Source organism: Xenopus laevis, chromosome 1L, assembly GCF_017654675.1.
Source record: "Xenopus laevis strain J_2021 chromosome 1L, Xenopus_laevis_v10.1, whole genome shotgun sequence".
Taxonomy (NCBI): domain Eukaryota; kingdom Metazoa; phylum Chordata; class Amphibia; order Anura; family Pipidae; genus Xenopus; species Xenopus laevis.
Genome location: NC_054371.1, coordinates 174,367,388 through 174,392,977, shown reverse-complemented (window position 1 = coordinate 174,392,977; position 25,590 = coordinate 174,367,388). Strand labels below are relative to the sequence as shown.

Sequence of the window (25,590 nt, the reverse complement as noted above, 5' to 3'; positions counted from 1 at the left end):
AAAAGAAATCCCTGTGATAGTGGCATGCCTTATCTGAGTGTGCCAATGTTTTGTCTCGTGGTGCATTTTCTGGCTTGTGTTAACTTGTGTGAGCTCCAGGATAGAACAATGTGCTTGTGTCCACATCGGCAGCAAGAACATATAAATGTTAAAAATCTTTAAAATCATGGACAGAACTGTCGACGTCTAAAAATCATTGCAGAAAATATTTTAAAAGCTGCCCCAGTGAAATAAAGTCATTATACTCTGTTAGACTTTTTATTCGCCACTTAGCTGTTTATGGCAGGAGCTACAGTGCAGAGTTCACTGAGAAATGCCAACATAGTCCCACTACCCAGTACTAGTTGATTTTGCCTGGGGGACTCTCCCAGTTACTTACATGTTGTTGCACTCTTGGCAACCTTCACCCAGGAATTCAAGTATCTTTTTGGTAGACACATTTTAAAGAGGTTTTTCACTTTTAAGTTAACTTTTAGTATGATGTAGAGCAGTGGTCCCTAACCAGAGGCTTGTGAGCAACATGTTGCTCACCAACCCATTGGATGTTGCGCCCAGTGGCCTTTAAAGCAGGTGCTTATTTTTGAATTCCTGGCTTGGGGCAAGTTTTGGTTGCATTAAAAAACTGATGTACTGTCAAACACAGCCTCCTGTAGACTGCCAGTCCCCATAGGGGCTACCAATAGTCATAGCCCATAATTGGCACCCCCAGGAACTTTTTTCATGCTTGTGTTGCTCTTCAACTTTTTTTTTACATTTAAAATGGCTCAAGGGTAAAGAAAGGTTGGGGATCTCTGATGCAGAGAATGATAGTCTAAGACAAATTGCAATTGGTCTTCATTTTTCATTATATGATTGTTAAACTATTTAGCTTTTTATTCAGCAGCTCTCCAGTTTGCAAATTCAGCAATCTGGTTGCTATTGTCCTAATTACCCTAGCAACTATGCATTGATTTGAATAAAGGACTGGAATAGGAAAGGTCCACAATAGAAAGATGAGTGATTAAAAGTAGAAACAGCAAGTAGTTTAATAATAGTAATAGTAGCCTTATAGAGTTTTGTTTTTAAAGACGAGGTCAGTGGCCTCCATTTGAAAGCTGGAAAGAGTCAGAAGAAAAAGGCAAATATTTCCAAAACTATAAAAAATTAAGGCTAATTGAAAAGTTGCTTAGAATTAGCTATTCTATAACATACTAAAAGTTAACTTAAAGGTCAACTACCCCTTTAAAAGGATAGATGAACAATGAAATCTAGGCTGTTTCTTCATTTTCATGCTATTGCTGTATATCCTTTTACTACCAACAGTCTTATCATACAAGTAAAAGTGAACCACTAAAAAAACACCAAATCCCTAGCTGCACTATACCAAATTTACATAAACACTTTTCTGACTTGACTATATAGCCGGATAGTCAGGCCCTTGCACCTGACTGCTAAAGTTAAAGGAGTTGTTTACCTTTAAATTAACATTAAGTATGATGTAGAAAGTGATATTTTGGGACAATTTGCTAGAGCCAGAAGGAAAAAAAGGCAAATAATTCAAAAACTATAAAAAAAACAAAAAACAAACAAACAAATGAAGGCCGATTGAAACGTTGCTTAGAAGTAGCCATTCTATAACATATTTAAAGTTTACATGAAGGTGAATCACCCCTTTAATAAAGGCTACTGAGCACATCATGGATGTACATTACTATAATTAGCTGCAGTAAGATTATTACACATAGTGATAGATTACACCATTTTATATTAGTACACCCAAATGGAACCACGGGTAAGCATCAATCTTAGAAAGCTGACAGAATAGTTAATTTCATGCACAGAACTGTGAAAAGCTATTCTTTAATTCTGATCAACACAATATTCATATAAGATTGCCTGTACAGAATAACCTGCATAGCCTTATGTTTTCTGTGCGCTTACAGAAAAGTTGAAATATGGTGCCTTTTAAATGTGAGGACTATGAACCACTCTAAAAACAACAGAGCCAAAGTATAAAATTCCTTCCTCTATCCCCCAGGACAACAAAAGAAGGGCCAAGTTCAACATGTGCGATCAATAAATACCATGCAGAGGAATGTGACTGGTAGAAGCCTAGTCTGTCATATCAGCTGAGTGCATGGAGATCACACACCAGGCTCATTTCTATACATGTCTCCCTCCATCCTTATGGATATTGCCATATCTACAGCAAACAGAGTTCATCCTGCTTCCTTTCAACTGCTCATCCTGTCACTTTCACTTATACTCAAATATATGGCTGGAAGAAGACTGTAAGCTCTTGTGAGCAGGGCTATCCAGGTGTCTATTCTGGTGTCATTTAATAACTCAAGGCTTTGTTCTCATTTTTAAAAACATCAATTACAAAATACATTTGATTTATTTGTTCAAATAAATATGCAATTATGATGAATGTGATCAACAAATGTATAAATAAAATACAATATATATGATATATATGATATATGTATTATACATAGGGAAATGTAATAATAGTCGTAAAGAGAAAAAAAAGAATAAAAATGAATATGAAACTTTGTAAAAATGTTGGTATCATGCATAAAAAGATATGTGCAAATAAACGTAATTGGTCTTTATTTTGAATATTTTGCAATTGTTCTTAACTATTTAGCTTTGTTCAGCAGCCATCTGAATTCTATGGTCTAATTTACCCTGGCAACTAGGCAGTGGTTTAAATAAGAGACCGAAAGATGAATAGGAATGGGCCTGAAAGATAATTACTAAAACAGTAACAAGAACAATAAAATCCTAGCCTCACCAACGAATAATTTTGTTTGGCTGTCAGGGTTAGTAACCCCCCTTTGAAAGCTAAAACTATATATATAACAAAAAAAGCAGGACCAATTTAAAAATTGCTGATAGGATATTCCAAAACATTCTTAAGTTTGACTTTAATCTGAACTACCCTTTAATTCACTGAAAAATTAGAGTTGCCACCTTTCCAACTGGTAGAGACCGTGCAGGGGGCAGGGCCGTGATAGAGAGGGGCGATTGCCCGATCGCCGTGTCAGTCATGGGGAATCATGCCCAGTTTTCCTTATTTGGAAAACCGGCAGGAAGTTTTGACCCAGGTAGCCCTTCAAAATACCGGGCTCTCTGGGTCAAAACTGGACTGGTGGAAACCCTAATATATAGTAGCACATCGCATATGCAGTGAATCAGCATAAAAGTAGATGGGAAGCTACAGGGGCATCTGTGGGTGCCTGCTAAAGGGCTGTGGTTGCCTTTGGCTGGAATAGAAGCTCAAAACATAATGTACAACATATCTGCCGTGTTCCTTTTGTAAAGTTTTAGTTTTAATGAAACAGTGGCTTTTAAGTTGTATGTACTGTATACCTAAAAGCTATTGAAAGCAGTGTTTGACTGTGCCTTTCTATTATCTGTACTGTTGGTTCAGACTAGACTTTCTGTTCTGGGTTTGCACAATAAAAGTAGTTGGACTTACATTTTATGAGCACCGTTGCTTTATTATGCCTTCAGCTTGTGTTCTGTTGGGAATTATTACAGTATATATCACACACAATATATATAGAAGTTACTGAGGTTTGTTAAAATATCTTTAAATATTTATATGTAAAGTGTTGTGTGTCCTTGGGACATAATTCAAATTGCCACCATACCTATTTCATAAGTTTTAGGCATATAGTATAGAAAAGTTAAAGCTGGCACTGCTCTACATCTATCATGTTTTTTTGTGGGCATTTATTCTAGTGAATATCAATATACATAACGTGAAGCTGGCATTTTTGACCCATTTTACATAACAGTGGCAGGACATTCCTTCAGCTATATGTAGTGGTGCCTTATACATGACTGTGGCACAGTATTTATTAAGATGTGTGTTGAGGAGGACGGTGTTTATATATATATATATATATATATATATATATATATATATATATATATATATATACATATAAAATACTGATATGCAGTTCATATAGGGTTGAGATAAAATATAGGGTTAGCTGCTACCATGAAACAAACGATATAGTAAAGTAATGCATTTTAGCTGGTCTCCCCAAATATAACATTCACCTTTACAAGGGAGTTTTTTTTTTAAAGTGAAAACAGCAATTAATGGAGGGTACTTTTATTATACAAATTTAGCAAAGGGTGCAAGAGTAGGGATGTCGCGGACTGTTCGCCCGCGAACTAGTTCGCGCGAACATCGGGTGTTCGCGTCCGCCGAATGTTCGCGAACGTCGCGCGATGTTCGCCAATTTGGGTTCGCCTTAGCTGGCGCTTATTTTTGCCCTCTCACCCCAGACCAGCAGATACATGGCAGCCAATCAGGAAGCTCTCCCTCCTGGACCACCCCCACACCCCCTGGACCACTCCCCTTCCATATATAAACTGAAGCCCTGCAGCGTTTTTTCATTCTGCCTGTGTGTGCTTAGAAGAGCTAGTGTAGGGAGAGAGCTGTTAGTGATTTGAGGGACAGTTGATAGTAACTTTGCTGGCTAGTAATCTACTTGATACTGCTCTGTATTGTAGGGACAGAACTCTGCAGGGATTTGAGGGACATTTTAGGTTAGGTAGCTTTGCTGGCTAGTAATCTACCTTCTACTGCAGTGCTCTGTATGTAGCTGCTGTGGGCACTCATCTGCTGACTGCTGCCTGTAACCCAATAGTCCTTGTAAGGACTGCTTTTATTTTCTTTTTTCTTTTTTTACTTTGCTACTTTAAGAGCCCAGTGCTATTAGTCTAGCTATGTTGGGGAGTGGGACTGGTGTGCTGCTCCTAGTAGTTCAGCACCAACCAGAGTAATTTTTTTTTAATATATATATTATTTTTTTATTTTACTTATCTCACTGTTCTTTAACGTGTCCAGTGCTGTTTGCTGTTCTTCATAGTAGTGCACCAATAGTAGTGCACTTGCAGGCATTATTTGCCCAGTGTGTTCTTCAAACAACTGCCAGCTAGCTGTGTGAGCTTGTTCACATTCTGTCTAAATATCAATAATAATACCGTCTCCAGAAACACCACCTGAGTGACGTTTTTCAAGCAGCAATAATATATTCCGTATCCACTGCTGTAGTGTATACGTTGACCTTGCAGGCATTGTTTCAATTTGTTTGCCCAGTGTGTTCTTCATTTTCAAACAACTGCCAGCTAGCTGTGTGAGCTTGTTCACATTCTGTCTAAATATCAATAATAATACCGTCTCCAGAAACACCACCTGAGTGACGTTTTTCAAGCAGCAATAATATATTCCGTATCCACTGCTGTAGTGTATACGTTGACTTTGCAGGCATTGTTTCAATTTGTTTGCCCAGTGTGTTCTTCATTTTCAAACAACTGCCACCTAGCTGTGTGAGCTTGTTCACATTCTGTCTAAATATCAATAATAATACCGTCTCCAGAAACACCACCTGAGTGACGTTTTTCAAGCAGCAGTAATATATTCCGTATCCACTGCTGTAGTGTATATGTTGACCTTGCAGGCATTGTTTCAATTTGTTTGCCCAGTGTGTTCTTCATTTTCAAACAACTGCCAGCTAGCTGTGTGAGCTTGTTCACATTCTGTCTAAATATCAATAATAATACCGTCTCCAGAAACACCACCTGAGTGACGTTTTTCAAGCAGCAATAATATATTCCGTATCCACTGCTGTAGTGTATACGTTGACCTTGCAGGCATTGTTTGCCCAGTGTGTTCTTCAAACAACTGCCAGCTAGCTGTGTGAGCTTGTTCACATTCTGTCTAAATATCAATAATAATACCGTCTCCAGAAACACCACCTGAGTGACGTTTTTCAAGCAGCAATAATATATTCCGTATCCACTGCTGTCGTGTATACGTTGACCTTGCAGGCATTGTTTGCCCAGTGTGTTCTTCAAACAACTGCCACCTAGCTGTGTGAGCTTGTTCACATTCTGTCTAATTATCAATAATAATACCGTCTCCAGAAACACCACCTGAGTGACGTTTTTCAAGCAGCAATAATATATTCCGTATCCACTGCTGTAGTGTATACGTTGACCTTGCAGGCATTGTTTCAATTTGTTTGCCCAGTGTGTTCTTCATTTTCAAACAACTGCCGGCTAGCTGTGTGAGCTTGTTCACATTCTGTCTAAATATCAATAATAATACCGTCTCCAGAAACACCACCTGAGTGACGTTTTTCAAGCAGCAATAATATATTCCGTATCCACTGCTGTAGTGTATACGTTGACCTTGCAGGCATTGTTTCAATTTGTTTGCCCAGTGTGTTCTTCATTTTCAAACAACTGCCACCTAGCTGTGTGAGCTTGTTCACATTCTGTCTAAATATCAATAATAATACCGTCTCCAGAAACACCACCTGAGTGACGTTTTTCAAGCAGCAGTAATATATTCCGTATCCACTGCTGTAGTGTATATGTTGACCTTGCAGGCATTGTTTCAATTTGTTTGCCCAGTGTGTTCTTCATTTTCAAACAACTGCCAGCTAGCTGTGTGAGCTTGTTCACATTCTGTCTAAATATCAATAATAATACCGTCTCCAGAAACACCACCTGAGTGACGTTTTTCAAGCAGCAATAATATATTCCGTATCCACTGCTGTAGTGTATACGTTGACCTTGCAGGCATTGTTTGCCCAGTGTGTTCTTCAAACAACTGCCAGCTAGCTGTGTGAGCTTGTTCACATTCTGTCTAAATATCAATAATAATACCGTCTCCAGAAACACCACCTGAGTGACGTTTTTCAAGCAGCAATAATATATTCCGTATCCACTGCTGTAGTGTATACGTTGACCTTGCAGGCATTGTTTGCCCAGTGTGTTCTTCAAACAACTGCCACCTAGCTGTGTGAGCTTGTTCACATTCTGTCTAATTATCAATAATAATACCGTCTCCAGAAACACCACCTGAGTGACGTTTTTCAAGCAGCAATAATATATTCCGTATCCACTGCTGTAGTGTATACGTTGACCTTGCAGGCATTGTTTCAATTTGTTTGCCCAGTGTGTTCTTCATTTTCAAACAACTGCCAGCTAGCTGTGTGAGCTTGTTCACATTCTGTCTAAATATCAATAATAATACCGTCTCCAGAAACACCACATGAGTGACGTTTTTCAAGCAGCAATAATATATTCCGTATCCACTGCTGTAGTGTATACGTTGACCTTGCAGGCATTGTTTGCCCAGTGTGTTCCTCAAACAACTGCCACCTAGCTGTGTGAGCTTGTTCACATTCTGTCTAAATATCAATAATAATACCGTCTCCAGAAACACCACCTGAGTTGTTGTTGTTGTTTTAAAAAAAATGCCAGGCAAAGGCAGGCCGCCACGCAGAGGTACTAGGGGCCGTGCTGCTATGCTATCCTGTGGCCCTAGGAAATTGCCCAGTTTTACAAAGGCAATTACTCTGAACTCCCAAAATGCTGAAGAGGTAGTTGACTGGCTTACACAGCACACCCCATCCTCTACCGTTTCTAACTTTGCCACAACATCCTCATCCTCCTCTGCTATGGGCACCCCAAGTAACACTTCCTCCACCACCGGCGCCCCTTCTTCACTGGAGTCAGAGGAGTTATTTACACATAAGTTTTTTGATGAGTGATGCGCAACCATTATTGGCAGAAGAAGATGAAGGAGATGAGGACGTTACACCAGATATAATTCTGGCAGACAACACAACAGAGATGGACATAATGAGTGATGAGGAGGTCCCGGCTGCTGCTTCCTTCTGTGAGCTGTTAGAAGAAATTGATGCATCTGAGGAGAATGATGATGAGGAGATTGATGTTTTGTGGGTGCCCAGTAGAAGAGAGCAAGAGGAGGATAGTTCAGATGGAGAGACGGAGAGTCAGAGAGGCAGGAGGAGAATAAGACTTAGAAGAAGCAGGGAGGACAGCTCGTAGGGAACAGTAGGGCAACAACATGTATCGCCACCTGTGGTCAGCCGGCCAACGCACCCGCCATTGCCGCCAACTTCTACTGTTTCCGCCAGATTGCCAGCTTCAAATAGGTCAGCAGTCTGGGATTTTTTTAATGTGTGTGCCTCTGACAAAAGCGTTGTAATTTGCAATGAGTGCAGTCAGAAACTGAGTCTTGGGAAGCCCAACACCCACATAGGTACAACTTCTATGCGAAGGCACATGAACGGCAAGCACAAAGCACTATGGGAGCAACACCTCAAAGGCAGCAGACAAACTAAAAGCCACCCTCCTTCTGGTCCAGCATCTTACTGCTCTACCTCTGCTGTCCTTGACCCGTCTGAACCACCCTCCACTCCGCCTTCCACCTTGGCCACCAGTTCCCAGTCATCTGCCCCCAGCCAAGTTTCTGTGAGGGCCATGTTTGAGCGTAAGAAGCTAATGTCTGCGAGTCACCCCCTTGACCGGCGTCTGACAGCTAGCTTGTCTGCACTCTTAGCCCGCCAGCTTTTACCATACCAGCTGGTGGACTCTGAGGCCTTCCGCAAATTTGTAGCAATTGGGACACCGCAGTGGAAGGTACCCACACCTGTACCACCATGTGCAGAGCCAAGTCACCGCATCTCTGTCACTTAGTGTTGGGGCAAAGGTCCATAAGACTACTGACGCATGGTCCTCCAAGCATGGTCAGGGCAGGTATGTCACCTACACTGCCCACTGGGTGAATTTGGCTATGGCTGGGAAGCAGGGAATGCGTGGCTCAACAACAACAGTGGAGTTGGTGTCACCGCCACGGATTGCACGCGGTTCTGCCACCACCTCTACTCCTCCTTCGCTCTCTACCTCGTCTTCTTCCTCTGCTTCCTCCTCCTCTGCTGCTGGGTCCTCCTCCTCCACACCTGTGCACCCCCAGCTCCCCCTAGGCTATTCGACGTGCCAGGTACGCCGTTGTCATGCTGTCTTGGGGATGACGTGCCTGGAAAGCAGAAACCATACTGGATCTGTACTCCTGTCATCTCTGCAGTCACAGGCCGATCGGTGGCTGACCCCACACCAACTGAAGATCGGAAAAGTGGTGTGTGACAACGGAAGCAATCTGTTGGCAGCACTGAGACTGGGCAATTTAACACATGTGCCCTGCATGGCACATGTTCTGAATTTAATAGTCCAATGTTTTATCTCGAAGTACCCAGAATTCCAGGACATTCTCAGGCAGTCCAGGAAGGTGTCGGCCCATTTCAGACGTTCCTACACAGCCATGGCACGCCTTGCTGACATTCAGCAGCGGTACAACATGCCAGTCAGGCGTTTAATTTGCGACAGCCAGCTCGCTGGAATTCAACGCTCCTCATGTTTGAACGTCTGCTGCAACAACAAAGAGCCATCAATGAATACCTGTTTGAACTGGGTGGTAGGACTGGATCTGCAGAGCTGGGGATTTTTTTCCCCCGTTACTGGGTGCTTATGCGCGATGCCTGCAGGCTCATGCGCCCTTTTGAAGAGGTTACAAACATGGTCAGTCGCACCGAAGGCACCATCAGCGACCTAATACCCTTTGCTTTCTTCCTGGAGCGTGCCGTGCGACGAGTGACAGATGAGGCTGTAGACCAGCGTGACGAGGAGCAGGAAGCGCACGATTTCTGGTCGGAATCACCAGAACGAGCCCAGGCACCTGCTGCAACGCAGGGAGAGGTGTCAGAAGTGGAGTCAGAGGAGGAAGGTGGCTTTGTGGAGGAGGAGGACCAACAGGAGCAGGCTTCCCAGGGGGCTTGTGGTGACCGTTTGGGGACCCCTGGTCTTGTACGTGGCTGGGGGGAGGAGACCGTGGATGATGTAGTCCTTGATAACGAGGAAGCGGAGATGGATACCTCTGCATCCAACCTTGTGAGAATGGGGTCTTTCATGCTGTCATGCCTGTTGAAGGACCCCCGTATCAAGAGGCTTAAGGAGAAGGACCTGTACTGGGTCGCAACGCTACTAGACCCTCGGTACAAGCATAAAGTGGCAGAAATGTTATCAACGTACCACAAGTCCGAAAGGATGCTGCATTTACAAACCAGCCTGCAAAACATGTTGTACAATGCTTTTAAGGGTGATGTCACTTCAGGAACTCATCAACATTCCAGGGGCAGAGGTGCCAGTAATCCTGCCACGAGCGCACCTGCAAGGACAATGCACTTTGGCCACTCTGTAACGTCAGACATGCAAATGTTTTTCAGTCCAAGGCAGCGCCAGAACCCTTCGGGATCCACCCTCAAAGAATGCCTCGACCGACAGGTAGCGGACTACCTGGCATTAACTGCAGATATCGACACTCTGAGGAGCGATGAACCCCTGGACTACTGGGTGCGCAGGCTTGATCTGTGCCCAGAGCTGTCACAATTTGCCATGAACCTCTTGTCTTGCCCCGCCTCAAGTCTCCTCTCAGAAAGGACCTTCAGTGCAGCAGGAGGGATTGTAACTGACAAGAGAACTCGCCTAGGTCACAAAAGTGTGGATTACCTGACCTTTATTAAAATGAACGAGGCATGGATCTCGGAGGGTTACTGCACGCCGGAAGACTTGTTCTGACTCCCCATGCAGCTGTCCTTCTCTGCACGCCACATGACTCCACACACAGCTGTCCTTTAGCGTCCTTCTCCCTCCGCCACCGTTACAAACTAGGGTGCAAACCCTACTGGTTTGGTTTCATTTGAATCAAAACTTTTTGGACAGGTAAATCCTGAGTTTTTCTGGCCTCTGTGCTTCAGTGGCTGCAGCCAAAAAAATGACTATTTTCAGCATTTATATGGCATATTTTTCTGGCCTCTGTGCTTCAGTGGCTGCGACAAAAAAAAATGACTGTTTTTAGCATTTATATGGCATATTTTTTCTGGCCTCTGTGCTTCAGTGGCTGCGACAAAAAAAATTACTATTTTTAGCATTTATATGGCATATTTTTTCTGGCCTCTGTGCTTCAGTGGCTGCGACAAAAAAAAAAGACTATTTTCAGCATTTATATGGCATATTTTTTCTGGCCTCTGTGCTTCAGTGGCTGCGACAAAAAAAAAAGACTATTTTCAGCATTTATATGGCATATTTTTTCTGGCCTCTGTGCTTCAGTGGCTGCGACAAAAAAATGACTATTTTTAGCATTTATATGGCATATTTTTTCTGGCCTCTGTGCTTCAGTGGCTGCGACAAAAAAAAAAAAGACTATTTTCAGCATTTATATGGCATATTTTTTCTGGCCTCTGTGCTTCAGTTGCTGCGACAAAAAAATATGACTATTTTCAGCATTTATATGGCATATTTTTTCTGGCCTCTGTGCTTCAGTGGCTGCGACAAAAAAATGACTATTTTTAGCATTTATATGGCATATTTTTTCTGGCCTCTGTGCTTCAGTGGCTGCGACAAAAAAAATGACTATTTTCAGCATTTATATGGCATATTTTTTCTGGCCTCTGTGCTTCAGTGGCTGCGACAAAAAAAAGACTATTTTCAGCATTTATATGGCATATTTTTTTCTGGCCTCTGTGCTTCAGTGGCTGCAACAAAAAAAAAAGACTATTTTCAGCATTTATATGGCATATTTTTTCTGGCTTCTGTGCTTCAGTGGCTGCGACAATTTTTTTTAATATTTTTAGCATTTATATGGCATATTTTTTCTGGCCTCTGTGCTTCAGTGGCTGCGACAAAAAAAAAAGACTATTTTCAGCATTTATATGGCATATTTTTTCTGGCCTCTGTGCTTCAGTGGCTGCGACAAATTTTTTAAAATATTTTTAGCATTTATATGGCATATTTTTTCTGGCCTCTGTGCTTCAGTGGCTGCGACAAAAAAAATTACTATTTTCAGCATTTATATGGCATATTTTTTCTGGCCTCTGTGCTTCAGTGGCTGCGACAATTTTTTTTTATATTTTTAGCATTTATATGGCATATTTTTTCTGGCCTCTGTGCTTCAGTGGCTGCGACAAAAAAAAAGACTATTTTCAGCATTTATATGGCATATTTTTTCTGGCCTCTGTGCTTCAGTGGCTGCGACAAAATTTTTTCTTATATTTTTAGCATTTATATGGCATATTTTTTCTGGCCTCTGTGCTTCAGTGGCTGCGACAAAAAGAAAAGACTATTTTCAGCATTTATATGGCATATTTTTTCTGGCCTCTGTGCTTCAGTGGCTGCGACAAAAAAAAATGACTACTTTCAGCATTTATATGGCATATTTTTTCTGGCCTCTGTGCTTCAGTGGCTGCGACAAAAAAAAAAGACTATTTTCAGCATTTATATGGCATATTTTTTCTGGCCTCTGTGCTTCAGTGGCTGCGACAATTTTTTTTATTATTTTTAGCATTTATATGGCATATTTTTTCTGGCCTCTGTGCTTCAGTGGCTGCGACAAAAAAAAAAGACTATTTTCAGCATTTATATGGCATATTTTTTCTGGCCTCTGTGCTTCAGTGGCTGCGACAAATTTTTTAAAATATTTTTAGCATTTATATGGCATATTTTTTCTGGCCTCTGTGCTTCAGTGGCTGCGACAAAAAAAATTACTATTTTCAGCATTTATATGGCATATTTTTTCTGGCCTCTGTGCTTCAGTGGCTGCGACAATTTTTTTTAATATTTTTAGCATTTATATGGCATATTTTTTCTGGCCTCTGTGCTTCAGTGGCTGCGACAAAAAAAAAAAGACTATTTTCAGCATTTATATGGCATATTTTTTCTGGCCTCTGTGCTTCAGTGGCTGCGACAAAATTTTTTTTTATATTTTTAGCATTTATATGGCATATTTTTTCTGGCCTCTGTGCTTCAGTGGCTGCGACAAAAAAAAAAGACTATTTTCAGCATTTATATGGCATATTTTTTCTGGCCTCTGTGCTTCAGTGGCTGCGACAAAAAAAAAATGACTACTTTCAGCATTTATATGGCATATTTTTTCTGGCCTCTGTGCTTCAGTGGCTGCGACAAAAAAAAAAAGACTATTTTCAGCATTTATATGGCATATTTTTTCTGACCTCTGTGCTTCAGTGGCTGCGACAATTTTTTTTTATATTTTTAGCATTTATATGGCATATTTTTTCTGGCCTCTGTGCTTCAGTGGCTGCGACAAAAAAAAAGACTATTTTCAGCATTTATATGGCATATTTTTTCTGGCCTCTGTGCTTCAGTGGCTGCGACAAAAAAAAAATGACTACTTTCAGCATTTATATGGCATATTTTTTCTGGCCTCTGTGCTTCAGTGGCTGCGACAATTTTTTTTTATATTTTTAGCATTTATATGGCATATTTTTTCTGGCCTCTGTGCTTCAGTGGCTGCGACAAAAAAAAAAGACTATTTTCAGCATTTATATGGCATATTTTTTCTGGCCTCTGTGCTTCAGTGGCTGCGACAATTTTTTTTAATATTTTTAGCATTTATATGGCATATTTTTTCTGGCCTCTGTGCTTCAGTGGCTGCGACAAAAAAAAAAGACTATTTTCAGCATTTATATGGCATATTTTTTCTGGCCTCTGTGCTTCAGTGGCTGCGACAAAAAAAAAAAGACTATTTTCAGCATTTATATGGCATATTTTTTCTGACCTCTGTGCTTCAGTGGCTGCGACAATTTTTTTTTATATTTTTAGCATTTATATGGCATATTTTTTCTGGCCTCTGTGCTTCAGTGGCTGCGACAAAAAAAATGACTATTTTCAGCATTTATATGGCATATTTTTTCTGGCCTCTGTGCTTCAGTGGCTGCGACAAAAAAAACATAATTTTTCAGGAAAGTACACATGCCTAATTTTTCAGGGTTCTGCAACAGTGGCAAAATCGCATCTTTTATGGTCACCGCAGGTGATCAATAAAGTAGACCAGAACTGGGCCCACACTGCAGAATCAGTGTTTTTTGGTTCACTTCACTGTACACTGAATTACCTCTGCCTGACCGTGCACGTGCGCACAAGCACGGTGACTGCTAAACACACCACTACAGAAATATTGCCACCAACAGGACGAACATCCTGGAGGTGACAAGCAACTAGTAATTAAAAACTATTATTTGCTCACTTGACGGTATCATTCATAAAAATTGTTACAAAGTATCTTATTTGCACCTGTTAGCTGTTCTGAGCTCTCTGCCAAAAGCTAATTAAGTTAGAAACTGTTTTTTTTCTGGCTGTTCAGTGCAGAGAAAAGAGGGACTTTCCAGTACAAAAGAGGGACAGGGGGTTGAGTGGTCAAAAGAGGGACAGTTGGGAGGTATGCAAGTGCCACCTAGCTGTGTGAGCTTTTTCACATTCTGTCTAAATAACAATAATAATTCCGTGTCCGTAAACATCACCTGAGTGATGTTTTTACAGCAGCAATAATATATTCCGTATCCACTACTGTATACGTTGCCCTTGCAGGCATTGTTTGCCCAGTCTTTAACCAAGTGCCACCTAGCTGTGTGAGCTTTTTCACATTCCGTGTCCAGAAACATCACCTGAGTGACGTAGTGTGATTTCTGCCCTTTACAGCACAAAACGCAGCGCTGTGTCAACAATGTATTTTTCAGAAACATTTTTGCCCTTGATCCCCCTCTGGCATGCCACTGTCCAGGTCGTTGCACCCTTTAAACAACTTTAAAATCATTTTTCTGGCCAGAAATGTCTTTTCTAGCTTTTAAAATTCGCCTTCCCATTGAAGTCTATGGGGTTCGCGACGTTCGCGAACCGTTCGCATATTTGTCCGGAAGTTCGCGAACATTTTTTCTGACGTTCGCTACATCCCTATGCAAGAGTCAAGGATCTTACCCAAACAGAGCCATAGCAAAGAGCTTGGAGTTTTTATATGATTGTGAGACAAATGTAGCCTGTGTTTTACCTCAGGAAGCAAGATTGCTACAGAGAGCCTTAGTTATACAGCTGTGTTTCCTTTTAATTACTGGTGTCTATTGGAGAATTGAATTTCACTGTAGTAAGAGGGATCACTAGGACACACACAGCAGCTTAACGACCCAATTTGAGGACAAGAGCCATTAGTTAAGAATCACTATGTGACAGAATACAGGAGCTACGCGCGCGCCTGTGTGTGTGTGTGTGTGTGTGTGTGTGTGAATTGAAAGCCATTCATTGGTTGTGCTTAGGGGCCGAGGATCAGGCGTCACTGAATAAGCCTCCAGGGATCGTGGCACAGGTTGCTTGGCACTCGTGGTACCAGGGAGACCCGTCAGGACTCTATCCACATGTTATCTCTCACTCCCTCTGCCATAAGCGACGAGTTTGACATTTGCGGATCAGCTGTGTGTTTCCCCCTCCCATGCGCCTCCCTCCGCTGCTTTGAATGAAGGAAGGCAAGAAAAAACCACAATAATAGGCTGCCTGTGCGCGGGGCTGGACTCTATCCAGATCTAAGTGAATCTGCTGGAGGGACTAGCACGGGGGAAGCGAGCAGGAACTTTCTGCAGAAATCGCAGTGACTTTGCACAGGCGCTACTTGCACCGAGGAGCTCGGCAGGCTGCGGGGAAGGCGCAAAGTACAGTAAGTCTTGTCCCAAACGGCTTTCTCTTATTTGTCTCATTTCTTAAATTTTCCTCCCCACATGTTGCTGCAACTCCCGGAACATCTGGGGAGCTAATGTGAAGAATCTTCTATTGAGTTATCATGTTTCCCTACAGGGGTGACAGGCTGCATTTTACTTTAACCTGTGTGTGTGTAACCTGTGTGTGTGTGACCTGTGTGTGTGTGACCTGTGTGTGTGTAACCTGTATGTGTGTGAACTGTGTGTGTGTAACCTGTGTGTGTGTGACCTGTGTGTGTGACCTGTGTGTGTGTAACCTGTGTGTGTGTAACCTGTGTGTGTGTGACCTGTGTGTGTGACCTGTGTGTGTGTAACCTGTGTGTGTGACCTGTGTGTGTGTAACCTGTATGTGTGTAACCTGTGTGTGTGACCTGTGTGTGTGTGACCTGTGTGTGTGTAACCTGTATGTGTGTGAACTGTGTGTGTGTAACCTGTGTGTGTGACCTGTGTGTGTGTGACCTGTGTGTGTGACCTGTGTGTGTGTGACCTGTGTGTGTGAACTGTGTGTGTGTAACTTGTGTGTGTGACCTGTGTGTGTGTGACCTGTGTGTGTGTGACCTGTGTGTGTGACCTGTGTGTGTGTGACCTGTGTGTGTGTAACCTGTGTGTGTGACCTGTGTGTGTGTAACCTGTATGTGTGTAACCTGTGTGTGTGACCTGTGTGTGTGTGACCTGTGTGTGTGTGACCTGTGTGTGTGTGACCTGTGTGTGTGCGTAACCTGTGTGTGCGTAACCTGTGTGTGCGTAACCTGTGTGTGCGTAACCTGTGTGTGCGTAACCTGTGTGTGCGTGTAACGTGTGTGCGTGTAACGTGTGTGCGTGTAACGTGTGTGCGTGTAACGTGTGCGTGTAACGTGTGTAACGTGTGTGTGTAACCTGTGTGTGTGTGTGTGTGTGTAACCTGTGTGTGTGTGCGTAACCTGTGTGTAACCTGTGTGTGTGCCTTGCAGTCTGTTGAAATTGTGCATTTGTATTATATCTATACATTTAAATGATATATATAAATAGTAAGTGGGGATAAACTGCAGAGGCGAACATCCTGGCTGTTCTGGAGAGCCCACCTCCTGCTGGGGGTCTGTAGTACCCAGAGAGGAGTTTTGTAAAGCTTTGAGATATATATATATATATATATATATATACATACACAGTATATATACTGTGTATTATACAGTATATATACTGTACAATGCATTATTGTTGCATATGATTCAGATGCCCATGACTTGCAGACATCAAGGCATATTGAAAAGTCCCTGTAGTTTCAGGTGTGGAAAAGAGGGCAGAAATGTGCAACCATAGGGTTTAGAGGTCTTTACTTGCAGCTGGGCGGCTGTTGCAGACCTGTGACTGTGGAGCAGCAGCCGCCTGGGAATAGTAGATCAGTAAGAGCTGGACTGCCCCAGGTTGAAATTCAATTCAGTGCTGTCTGTCAGATGGAAAATAATACATTGCAGGCATGTCTGACTCACAAAGAGGCACTTTCCAGTGCAGGATAATCTGTTTTGTTAGGTGCACATGTGCTGGGAGAGAGGTTACAGAGCCTGCAAGGGAGTTGGAATATTACATTTTGAGATGCACACCACTGTTTCCACTTCAGTGCCAGGCTGCCAGCTCAAAATCCCCTTCATAAATATATATCCATTGTATATTTAACTCTCTCAGAAAAAAACATGGATCATACCGAACGTTAAAGAACAATAAGGCAGAAAGCAATTGGGAGCCAGTTGCGGCTAAACTATCATGCCCGTGTTCAACCAAGGCTCTATTATTGGGTTAACTTTGCCAAATAAGTTCCAAGTTTAAGTTTAAAAAAAAAAAAATACTAAAAGCCTTTACTGTTACTGCTAATATTACCTCCAATCCCTTGCTCGCTCTCTGTATACATCTAAATGAATATGTGATTGTGCATATAAAAACAAGCAGTGCATAGTTGCGCTCTTTCCTGCTGTAATGTAAGTTTGCAATCTTGCCTTCATTAGCCGTGCATCAGCAGCTACTCTCCGTGCGTCAATCTCAAAAGAATCATTGTGTGCGTTCACTAAATGTAAACCCTTCATTCTCCTCAGCCGCCCTGCTAATGACTGATGTGAGGGGATAGGACTGTGTATACCAGAAGATTTGGAAGGTTTTGTGGAGTGCTTTGCTTAGAGAAATCCATCCTGTGGCCTCTGAACTTTCTCTTGAGAGAGATAATGTTGGGAGTTGTAGTTGAACAACTGCCATGCATCACGGATATAAATACAGTTTGATTGCTGCTCTTAGATTGTAGGTCATGGTTTATGATGTACACAAACTGTTACAAAGCGACAATGATCTCTACTCTGCTAACAAATTGACTTGGTTCATGTGGGAGAGATCTAGGGTAATTCCTAGCAGCCACTGGATCCCGGGAGTTGCAGTTGAACAGAATCTAAAACGTCAGTTTTCTGTACTGTATTTAAATAATTGACACCTGGCTCTGTCATTATTAAAGACAGCCCTTCAAGGTATATGAAACATGTGAGTCAAAGGCAATGGGATAAACAATGTGATGGCTATACAACAGACTGCAGAAATGGAAAAAGGGCAGTAACCCTGAAATATAAGATGCTCATACAGTGTTGCAGAGGTCACACACTTGAAAAATGTCCATATTTTGATAGAAGCTCAGGCATTTCCTGGGTAGAAGACTCTAGCCTGCTGTGTAGGATACAGAGGAACGGCAAACTGAAATATGTATTCACCACAAATAACCCTAGAGCCTAACACAGGGGCCACAATGCATTCAAAGCATTGTAACATCACAGAAGCAGTTTACTTTCTATAAGGTCTGTGCTTAGACCTTTATCGGCTCAGTGAGTGTCGGGTAGAAGTTATTATATTGACATAATGGTCGGCATACATACACATATACATATGCATGCAGTAAATATGGGCATTTATAGTCATGTGCAGTGAAACCTCAATTTTACATCCGCTGATTTTAAGTTTTGACTCATTTTACGCCGTTTTTATATAAATTATTTATCACCTGAAAAATGTGGAATTGGGGTTCTACTATTCCTTATACCCATTTAGTGTTTTTTAGACTTATTTTTATTCAAACCCTTAGCCATTAAGCCATAGTTCCAACAATATCAAGGGCAGGAGCTATGTATTACTCTCCCCACCCAAAAAAAATTTCTTCTTGACCAGACCAAGCTGGCCTTTTAGGACGATTTATCTAGGCCAAGCAGGCCATCTCCACAAATATTATCCTATCTGGCATTTGGAGGCCCAGATTGGATTACAATCAGTAATTTTATATATAATTGAACCAGAAAGGTCAGAGATGTTGTCAGTGGTTAGATCTGGTCAGATAGAGATATGAAATACTGTATTAACCCGAGAACCCTCAGTGCCTACAAAAACACCCCAACACAGTTTGAAAGCAGCAGCATCTAAAGCTAACCTTCCAGCAGTAGGCTGCACATTTCTCTCTCTTACCTTCTTGATGACTTTAGTGTTTTTTTTCTTTACTTCATTAATGATAATTTTATTCCTAATCATAGGGCCTGCAGGAGGGAAGTCCTGAATGTGCACACTAGGAGGCAACCAAATTTGTGTTTAATCGGTAAATCCCTCCCGTGTAAGAAACATACAAGAATTGGATCAGGTTTTGCTGGGAGTTTGCTGAAGCTCAGCCAGACATGGTAGGTCACCTGCATTTGCAAGAAATGGAAGACAGCTTGAAGGAGAAGAGCAGGGAAGGGTTGTTGGACAGTCCAGATTCTGGTCTTCCACCGAGCCCCAGTCCTCCTTTCTACTCGATCTCACCCGGCATTGCTGATGGTAGAGCTGAGTGCAGCAGCACACCAACATACCAACCAGGCTATGGCTACAGGAAGGACGTCAAGGAGGGCAAAGTGGTAAGGAACTTTTAACTTTAATAACATTAGGCTACACTTAAGGATAAGGAATATATTTACTTTAATATCCTGTTTTAGATAATGCCTCATATGCCAGATCTTGTAAAAGCAAAGAAACCCTTATTCCATCAACAGTAGCACCAAAGTATACTTACTGAATAGGGAAAGGCTTGATATTTATTCCAGTAGAACATCTGGGTTGAGGTTTATTTATTATCAACAGCTATCCCAGAACCAGGGTGGTGACCTAGGGCGAGTCATTTAATCACTTAAATTAGGGAACTAATATTTATTTTTACAACAACTGCCAGCAACTGATTTTGGAAAAAGACAGAGATGTCTCCAGTAAATGAACACACACTTTATAGTAGGCTGCAGGGCTTATATGCACCACCTTCAGAATTAACATATGTTTTTTTAGAACATTACACCTTTTATGAACTTTTATATACAACTGTTGGAGCACAAAAAGTACTTCAGTCATTGAACCTAAAATCTAATTGTTGCTGCTAGAGACCTGGAGATCAAGTGATCTGCCTAATGTCACATATACACAGAAATCCAGCAAAGATTTTCTGTTCTTTCATCCCCTTCTTTTGCTGGATTGGAATCTTTTTTGTAAAGAAGAAACTTGATTTTAGTGTATTTCAGTATATAAGGAGCTCTAATATATTTTTTTTTTTTAATCAGAGGATTAGAGTTTTTTTTAAGCGGTTTCCTCAAGTCAAGCCTGAAATTATGAATGAATGAATATGAGATCTGTGAAGTTCCCCTTTTGGCAAACTACGTATTTTCACCCTTCATGTAAATAAGCCCAATAAGGTGCTCCACAACTAGTGTTTTTCAGAATTTCGTAAATATCTGAAGATAAAATGGGTACTTGTTTGGACATGAAGCTCTTTCTAAATTCGGTGTTTGTTCATTTCCTTCCCGTAAGCAAACCTATTGCAATATGAAACATCTTCTTTGTACATGGCTAATGAATGCTTTCAAATGCTGTGCGCTCTGAACTGCACCACCATCATATATCATTAAGTCCCTAGCTTTTCACTAACGATTTAATGCTGCCCCAGTTACAGGATAATCATTAAAAGGGGTTTGAAGTTTGTCAGCAGACTACAGATACCACAGGGCAAGTATTTTGTGTGTGTTTGCTGTGCTCAGTAACACATCTGAAATATTTTGGCACTGCAGGAACTTGACTTTGAACTGAATAACATTTATGAAGATTTTTTGCTAAATGCTCCTCCTTTGAAGTAAAAAAATATGAAAGAGTTGATATAACTAATTGCAGCTGTTGTGTAGTATTATTGTATAGTGTGTATTCACTGGTGGAATATTAGAAGAAAATAAACAGAAATATTGGGACATGCACGTGAGTTTTTAACTGTATTATTTATTATCTTATTATGAGCCAAAGAAATGTACTTTCTTCAGTTTTGCATTTAAGTGGGAGCTTCTATAATGGTTTGCTGATCATTCACCTAGGCATTCACCACCAGGGTCATGTCAGCAGCGGTAGCACAACCTTCATCTGCATGGGGCCATTAGTGGTTCTGACTTATTTACCAAAAATGCATCTTCTCCAAAGTTTGGTGGAATATGGTGCCTCAAATGATTTGACTCAGAAACTTCTAGTTAAGCCATTGTTCACCATAGACAGCAGGAAATACAAAATCTCATTGACCAGTAGGGGAAGAGCTTTGTGTGCTACAAGTAAGGACAATGGTATGACAGCTTCCACCACTTACAAGTATGGATGGAAAGTTTACAAGTAAGAAGCTTAAAGGGCTAGGCATAGACAACTTTTGCTCAGGAAAGACATACATTGCTGCATTGCCACTGTAGGTTTGATTACCTGGTGTTACCAAGGCAATTATTTATGTCTTTATATAATAGCAAGCTATCTGTAAGCAAGATCTGTGTTCACTCTTGGCAGAGATTGCAGCTGTGTGCTCTCCAGTTGATTTTGTACAAAATAAATTACAAAAAACCAAACTCAGAATATTTAGCAGAATGCCATGTCTACTTAATATTTGTCCTTAATGGTCAATGGAAACACATGGCTGCATGCTGTTCAGTTGGTTAATATAAATAGTAATCTCAATTGTTACCTTCTTGTGCTGCCATATGGTGTAATTGTATCTGTTGACACTGTTGTTATCAAATGCTTCAAACATTGTTTTTCAAGGATAGCTACCCCCTGTCTAAAAGGCACATTTGAAGAGGCTAAGGAGCACCTCTAAAGCTGGCCATAGACGCAAAAATCCGATCGTACGAATCAATCTTTTAACCTGCCCGATCGACCAAACGACCAATCTCCACCGGACAAAAAATGTCGGGACTCTCCAAACACGGTCCATAAATTGTATGAATCCTCGATTCGTACGATCAGATCTTAGCGTCGATGGCCAGCTTTAGTTGCTGAGAATACTGCATAGCACATCAATGCTCACAGCCGAGAACATGTTAGCCTTAACTGGGAAGGTTTAGAGACTGAACAATGCAGATTGACAAATTGCTTTGTCTCCCCTTTGGGTGCAAGTTAGAGGCCCATTTATCAAAGGTCGAATTTCGAATTCATGTGAGTTTTTTTAACTCTAATAAATTCGTATGTACTCGAAATTCGATTGGGGGGTATTTAAGAATAGAATATAACTTCAAATTGGTCACTGGACCTCTCCCATTGACTTATACATGAACTTAGCAGGTTTAAGGTGACGAATAGTTGAATTCAAATTATTCCCAGGTTATAGGTTTGATAGATCTCGAAATTCTAATTCAAATCAAGTTTGAATAATTCACAATTCGAAGAGTTTTGACCAAAAAAAAAAAAATTCAAAAATTCAAATTCGAATTTCCAATTCGACACTTAATAAATCTGCCCTGTAAAGGGCATTTGTACTCCCTTTTTCTTCATGTAATTAACATGGTTTTGCCAGACTCACTTGCACGCTGCCAGGGAGTCGTGGAGTGACAGTGTGCATTTAGACCAGTATGTCAATCCTTCAGGTAGGGCTGCCACTGCAAGTCATTTCCTCTTTTGTTCTATAAAGATCTCTCATTTTCAGGCAAATTAAGTATTATTGCTGCCAAAACACAGGCTATAGAAACTCTTATGCAAACGAGGCATCTTTGCCAAGAGCTTGAGCGTGCCAGCCCAGATATAATACGTTTGGGTAGTGGTATATTGTCATAGCAGCAGGAGGGTACATAGGAGGCTCCACTAAAACCTTAAAGTAAAATTAATACCTGGAAAGTAGAAAACACATGTGCACGTCCAACTACACTGGGAAAGTGTATAGCCTGATGCAGCTCAGATGAGGAGAAAAGGCTGTAGGGTTTGAAAGCAGTCCATGTTGTTATCAACTGAGGTGCGAGAGGTGCCCATGCAGATACAAAATGCCTATTGTCAAAATGCTTGATGTGTGCCATAAATGGAATGTTAATATCAATTTGCATGAAAAATGGACAGAACAATGTGTCCCTTCTTAAAGTGAATGTTTATATGTGCCAACAGACACAGCTCAGCAGACTATATGTGGTTGGCAAATGGCAACTATCATGGTGCAGTTAGCTACCTGCATTTTCCCAAGCATTGGTCATTGCTGTAAGTTCTGCCTATGGGTACTGAACAAAAACATAGACTGGCTCTTTTTTTTTGGGCATTAATCAGGATTTTGTACTATAACCTGCAAATTCTCTCTTGACTTCTACCTGCAGCATTCTTACTTGCAGATAAAAACGAGTCTACAGTATATCCTTTTATTTTGTTTTAACATGTTAACGTTTGGAACTTTCAGTTGATCTTGATTATATATTTTTCATTCATTCCTGGCCTGCAACTGAAATTGCTTCATGGTAGTCAGGTTTGCTGACCCCAGCAACTGAAAAACAGTTGAACTGCAAGGCTTTTATTTTGCCTTGTTCCAGTAACTTGATTTGTTTTTGGTTCTATTTCATTTTCCTTCACCTATCCCTAAGTAAATCTTTAATTGAATGATCACACTGGTAAAAATGTGAAAGGTGTTGTGGGTAGTCATTGGTCTGAATACTATGCTAAGGGGCAAATTCATCATGGGTCGAATATCGAGGGTTAATTAACCCTCGATATTCGACTGGAAATTAAAATCCTTCGACTTTGAATATCGAAAAAACTTAGGAAAGCCTATGTGGACCTTCCCCATAGGCTAACATTGAGTTCGGTAGGTTTTAGATGGCGAATTAGGGGGTCGAAGTTTATTCTTAAAGAGACAGTACTTCGACTATCGAATGGTCGAATAGTCGATCAATTTTTAGTTCGAATCCTTCGATTCAAAGTCGTAGTCGAAGTTGAAGGTCGAAGTAGCCCATTCGATGGTCGAAGTAGCCCAAAAAAAACTTCGAAATTCGAAGTTTTTTTACTTCAAATCCTTCACTCGAGCTTGGTGAATTGGCCCCTAAGTGTTTTTATTTTGTGCGACAATCCTAAAATTAGTCACAATCTGTTAACTGTTTTGTTGTCTTTTATGTATTTTTAGCTTAGCTTAGAAAAAGATGTATGGTGGTTACAGTATTTCCGTGTTAGGAGAAATGCTAAAAATCCATTAAAATTTATTAAATCTGAATTTTTTCTGGGAGAGTTTTTAAAGGGAAAAACTCGAATTTGTAGAAGTCAATGTTTTTTGACATTGTGATCTGTGCTGGTTTTCGCCGAATAATCGCTAAATTATACTAGTTTTCAAAGCGACAATTTGATGAAGTCGATTTTTCAGAGCATCAATCCGATTTGAACTGACGCACAAATATGTTGTAATGGTTTTTCACTCTAACTTTTTTGTGGATTGGAGTTAGGTCGACTTTATTTTAATAACAAAATAGAAACATTTGAGTTTTTGTAAATAACCTCCCTAGTGTTTTGGCTTTAAGGCAATCAAACCTGTTTTGTAATTGTTCATGACAAAACCTGCTGGGCTCTACATATCTCTTCATATTGGCCTCCTTAATAGTCTGTCATCAGGAATAAAGGAAAAACAGGAAGGAGCAGTGAGATGAAAATATGAGAAGTATGTGATCATAATGGGAAACACAGAAAGGATATTTAACAATGATTTTTTTTGCTTTTGCTTCTTGCTGACAGATCGGATCATCTGATCTTTTCTTTACTGGGCTGGGTAAAGCCATGGGGCCCTCAATGCTCCTATTGGACGAGTGCAAGAAATTTAAAGGGACCCACGTGTTGAATTTTGTTTTGCCGCTTTTCAGAACAGAGCATGTTGTATTTTTTACATACATTTGTAATAATGAAATAATGAGGACTAGTGAAACTAGCAGGTCATTTGTTAGAACAGGTCAGTTGTTAGAACAGAGACTTTCACCCGTGACACTGTGAGTAAGCCATGTGCTTTGTAGGTTCAGAAAGAGAGATCACCCCTAGTCTTTGAATGGGAGCAGGCTGTGTTTCCTCTATTACCTATCTGCCATCATGTGACATGGTTAAATAGCGGAAGTTCTTGTAGCACTGTAGTTAAGGGAATTCATTATCCCATCTGAAAGATGTGGAAACACATTCTTTCTAGAAATCGAAAGTGGTATTTGGTACACCAAATATACATTATAAGGCATTATAGGGCAGTTGGGCATGTGCATTTTTGAGGCTCTTCTTTAAAGGGGTTGTTCACCTTTATATTATCTTTTAATATGATGAAGAGAGTGATATTCTGAGACAATTTGCAACTGGTTTTCATTTTTTTATTAATTGTGTTTTTAAATTATTTATCTTTTTATTCATGAGCTCTCCAGTTTGCAATATCAGCAGTGTGATTGCTAGGGTCCAAATTACCCTAGCAAACATGCATTGATTTGAATAAAAGACTGGAATATGAATAGAAGAGGGCCTGAATAGAAAGATGAGTAATAAAAAGCAGCAATAACAATAAACGGGTAGCCTTACAGAATATTTCTCTTTTAGATGGGGTCATTGACCCCCATTTTAAAGCTGGAAAGAGTCAGGAGAAGAAGGCAAATAATTAAAAAAAAAAGAAAAGAAAAAATGAAGACTAGTTCAAAAGAATTAGCCATTCTATAACATACTAAAAGTAAAGGTGATCCACCTCTTTAAAAACACAATAGGGGTTATTTAATAAACATGGGTGCTACATTGCAAATGTTTAATCTTGCAGGGCTGTTGAGAACTATTTTGCAATTGCACTTGTTCAGTTTAGCATCTTTGTTAATAAATCAGCCCCAATGCCATAATGTGGTCTATTGTACAGGCTAACAGCATTGCCTTCTTATTTTATGCTTGGAAT

General features: G+C 40.7%; 1 protein-coding gene across 1 annotated transcript in view; it reads left to right on the top strand.

The window, feature by feature from the left end:
• Positions 1 to 14,966: 14,966 nt before the first annotated feature.
• LOC108716503 (refilin-A) overlaps positions 14,967 to 25,590 on the top strand; it is a 34,710-nt gene continuing 24,086 nt past the window's right edge. Inside the window, exons 1-2 of the mRNA XM_018262690.2 lie at positions 14,967 to 15,373; positions 18,944 to 19,300. Of these exons, the coding sequence (XP_018118179.1) occupies positions 19,082 to 19,300 (219 nt within the window). The 5' untranslated portion in view covers positions 14,967 to 15,373; positions 18,944 to 19,081. The remainder of the gene's footprint in view (positions 15,374 to 18,943; positions 19,301 to 25,590) is intronic.